The sequence below is a fragment of the Populus euphratica genome, unplaced genomic scaffold, assembly GCF_000495115.2.
Source record: "Populus euphratica unplaced genomic scaffold, PopEup_1.0 scaffold4138.1, whole genome shotgun sequence".
Taxonomy (NCBI): domain Eukaryota; kingdom Viridiplantae; phylum Streptophyta; class Magnoliopsida; order Malpighiales; family Salicaceae; genus Populus; species Populus euphratica.
In genome coordinates this window covers 3,924-7,876 of record NW_011503935.1, presented here as the reverse complement: position 1 = coordinate 7,876, position 3,953 = coordinate 3,924, and the positions used below count along the sequence as shown (strand labels likewise).

Below are 3,953 nucleotides of genomic sequence, written 5' to 3'. Positions count from 1 at the left end.
ACATCAACTAAATTATTAAAAACTTGATCAAATTGACCGAATTTAATCATGTGATTATCTTATATAATTTAACTAAATATCCAATGTAGATTGTATTTTAAATTTTGAGTTTCTTGAATCAACAAAAAAAACTAAATTTAATAACTATGTTATTTTATTAAAATAATTATCATAGTCATCAGTGAAATGCCCTGTATTTACCGCAGTTACATTCTACATGGAAGAAAGTAACACTGAACATGGTGACCAAACTAATCAACTCAGATTATATCAGGGGATTCAGTACAGGTAATTTTACACTATTTAAAAAATAATTAATAGCATTTTATTAGTTATTTTTTAGATTTTACCTTTAAAAAAATAAAGACATGTAACTAGAAAAGATAAATCATACATAAAAATATTATTATTATTTTTATTAGGTCAAAAATTTCATATTCTCTTTCCTTTCCATTCTCGTCTTTTAAATTTAAAAGGACTCTATTCTATGTTTGTGTTTTTTCTTTAAAATAAACCTAAAAAATTAACAAATCTTAAGAGCTACACTCTCAACACGTCAAGTTTTCCCATCTTGCTGGAAACTCATCCATGTAATAAATCTCCATCTATCCATGATAACAAAACTCCTACAAGACTGAGCTGATAACATGAGAATTAATACTATAAATTTCTCCTGTTATTTCAGCAAGTGCCGAATCATTTTGGAGAATTGATGTGTGAGAAATCCCACCAATTCTAATTACCTTGAGGGGTTGATGTTTCTCCTCAGACCACAATTTCTCAAGTGCCAGTAGGCTTGCCATGTTTACCGTGCCATCTCCATCCCCATAAACAACATCCGGCTGCTCATCAAAACCATTTTCCCCGTAGAATAAGGTCTCCGGTGTCCTAACGTCACTGCCGATTATACATGTGATAGGAACCTCTGGGGCAATCAATTGCTCCATTAAAGGCAAAATCCGGGTTGTATAAGGATAAACACCTCTGGAAAATCCAATGTCACTAAGAAATCGAGTGATTTCATGGGCTGAATAAGTAGCATTTGGCGTGATAACAAGTTTTCTTTCACCAAATATTTTTGCATTAGGCAAAAGCCATGAGTTGCTTTCTGAAGTCCTTTGCTCTTCTCTTACAAGCAATGGATCAACAAAGGGCACTCCTAGTGTATACCCCGAAGCAAAAGTAACCATCTGCACCACTGTACCACCCCATGGAGTAGAAAGTGCAACAAAGTGTTTGATATATTTTTTACGCCAAGATATTGGGTTCTTGTTGAGAAGCTGGAGCACAAAGAGACCTCCTAAACTGTGGGAGACAATAATTACTGGCTTCCCTCCATTGTTTCTGCTTGCTTTTTCTACGAGATCTTTCAAGTCCAGCAAAAACTTGGAACCAACCTTTGATGGGTGCCCTTCTGCAGCCAAGCCATACCGAAAATCATATGGGGCTCCAAATAGAGTTTCACCACTAACATATCCAATTTCTTCTAAAGATTCCACTAGTGGAGCCATGTATGCCGTGGCTCGCCTGCAATCCATGTTGCAGAGATATATTGTATTGGTTGTTAAGATTGAAATTAAGATTAAAGGCAGCAGCCAATTAATTAAATATATCATTTCACACTCAATTAAATAAACTTTTTTTATTTTTTACAATTGATTATAGAAATTAAACCTTGAATATTAATGTAAGTAGACGATATATGCCAGTTTCACCAAAATAAATATATAACACAAGAGGCTTACTTGAGACTGGGGTCGAGGTAGAGAAGGGACTGAGTGGAGCCAAAATGTAGCACTCTGGTTTCAACCCCAGGAGCATTACGGTAATCATCAGTATCTTTATCATAGAAGAGCATCATACGATCAGCAAAACATTGAGTGAATGGTGCTAACAGGACCCCGGGATCAAACCATAGCCTGAACCAACCTCCCTTTTGCTTCAAGATTGGGTACCAATGGCAGAACAGGCTCGAGGGCTTGTAGCCACGGGTTAGTCTGGCTTCTAGTTGGTTTCCACCATTTCCTGGTACTAAGATCACGGGGTGGAGATTGCTGGTTGCTTGACAAGCGTAGAACATCATGGACATACAAAGTATTCCCAGCTTGAGCATCAATCTCTTCATGTCTTGTTTTCTACTAAGACATGAAGTGAGATAGAGGAATGGCTAGGTCTTTATGTGCTCACATGACTTGCAAGTTTCAGAACCTTGTAATCTCTCCGACGACTTTGAGGTGGAGAAAGTGACACGTTGTAGAGTAAAGGTTTCGTCCTTCCTTATCCTCCGATGACCTCTCATTATTTTGTACAAGGCCCAAAGGGAAGCTCAGCTTGAAAACAAACATGGGCTTGATCGAAGGAAAATGCAAACACTTGCCTCCACCCCCAATTCACATGAGCCTACCCATGCAAGTTGAGGAACGTTGTTGGATTAAGGTGGAAGCCCATTGCACTCTACATGATTACAATTTACAAGCCTCGCTGATATTTTTAGGTGGTGGAGGGTGGAAATGAATCCCTCGTATTCATGTTTTGAAGAAAATATAACCAATCATGTTTCAGGCTTTATTATTGATTTTGATTCAATGATTTAGATTAATTTAGGAAATAAAATAATAAGGAATTGAATTATTTCTATATTTATCATAAACTAAATCATGATCATTTAAATTAAATTAACTGTGTAAAATTAATAGATACGATGGTCATATTGTTATATAAACATGAAGAAATCTCAGTTTCTTTTGTTTTTATTCTTGCTGAATTAATATATATATAAACTAAACACTAGACAACAATTTCATTTGAAAAATATTGTATAAATTACCAATTTATCTACTATTATGAAAAAAAAAGTAAAATATTGAAGAAATACAAAGACGCTTAATAAAACATATTATAAGACAGTAGTAAGCTTGAAAACATGTACCGATAATTAGTGTTTTTATTAGTTTTAAATTATTATTTTGAGATAACAAATAAAAACATGTCTAGCTAGAAGAATAAAAATAAAATAAAATAATTTATTTTTTAAACAGTTTTCAAATAAGTTTCTGTATTAGACATGTCTTTTCTTTTTCAACCACTCCATTTTTTCTATTCAAGAACTTTCCTAATCAACGGAAGCGCTATAAAGATGCTAAACTTTGACATATTACCCACGCAGGAAAATCGGTCTGCTGTCTTAATCTCCTTTTACCTAACGACCACACATGGTTCAGCCAGCTAATCCATCGGCTTAGTTCCATGCTCAATACCATGGGCACATCTCTCATCGAAGAACAGAACCAACAATCTATTTCTGTTCCAGAAATAAGAAGAAGAAGGAGCAGCGTTTCATTTCCCTTTGTTTTCTCTTACCTGCGCGTGGTGTTGTTTCCGAACATGTAAGCAGTGGCACTAAGCGTTCCGAAAAGACTATCTGTTGCTGACACATTAGACTTGTTGAAGATTTAGTTGTGGGAAGGGGCTGATGAAGAATCTGGATCATTGGATTATTCGATTATGAATCGTTGGATGAATTTAAATCGACAATAATTTTTTTTTATCAACTCAGTGAGTCAAGCTAGATTTAAGAAGAAGTAAATAATTGACCAATGGTTTCTAGAAGCTATATACAATGGGTACCCGCGGATTTAGGTGAAGCTGGTTAGTCGTTAATGCTCGCGTTTCCTTCTCCATTCCATAAATTGTTCCTTGAATTAGGCTTCCTCACCGACCCAGCTTGGAATAACTGGGCATGCAAAATCTCACTCCATCAATTTATTATGCAGCTGGTCGGGCACCGCCACATAACTAGCCAGCTCGGTTCCTTCAATGATTCAGCTTCCGACTTTGAAAGCAAATCCAGCCACTTGGCATTCCTTTTTTTCTCTTAAAAAAAAAAAAACTTGTATATGCTTTGCTTACTCAGCATTGCTCCTGAGCATCAAAGACTTCGCAGCCCTTAAACA

The 3,953-nt window shown here is 35.8% G+C and overlaps 1 protein-coding gene across 1 annotated transcript; it reads right to left on the bottom strand.

Annotated features, from left to right (window-relative positions):
• Positions 1 to 541: 541 nt before the first annotated feature.
• Positions 542 to 2,257, bottom strand: LOC105119951 (lecithin-cholesterol acyltransferase-like 1). Its single transcript, XM_011018150.1, has 2 exons — positions 1,746 to 2,257; positions 542 to 1,527 (listed from the first exon to the last, which is right to left on the bottom strand). The coding sequence occupies exons 1-2, from the start codon at positions 2,123 to 2,125 to the stop codon at positions 627 to 629; spliced, it is 1,281 nt and encodes a 426-aa protein (XP_011016452.1). The 5' UTR covers positions 2,126 to 2,257; the 3' UTR covers positions 542 to 626.
• Between the last annotated feature and the right edge of the window lie 1,696 nt (positions 2,258 to 3,953).

Coding starts and splice junctions, on each gene's coding strand:
- LOC105119951 (XM_011018150.1), bottom strand. CDS start 2,125: ATGAAGAGATTGATGCTCAAGCTGGGAATACTTTGTATGTCCATGATG. Junction 1,528..1,745: donor TACCTCGACCCCAGTCTCAA/GTAAGCCTCTTG, acceptor CATGGATTGCAG/GCGAGCCACGGCATACATGG.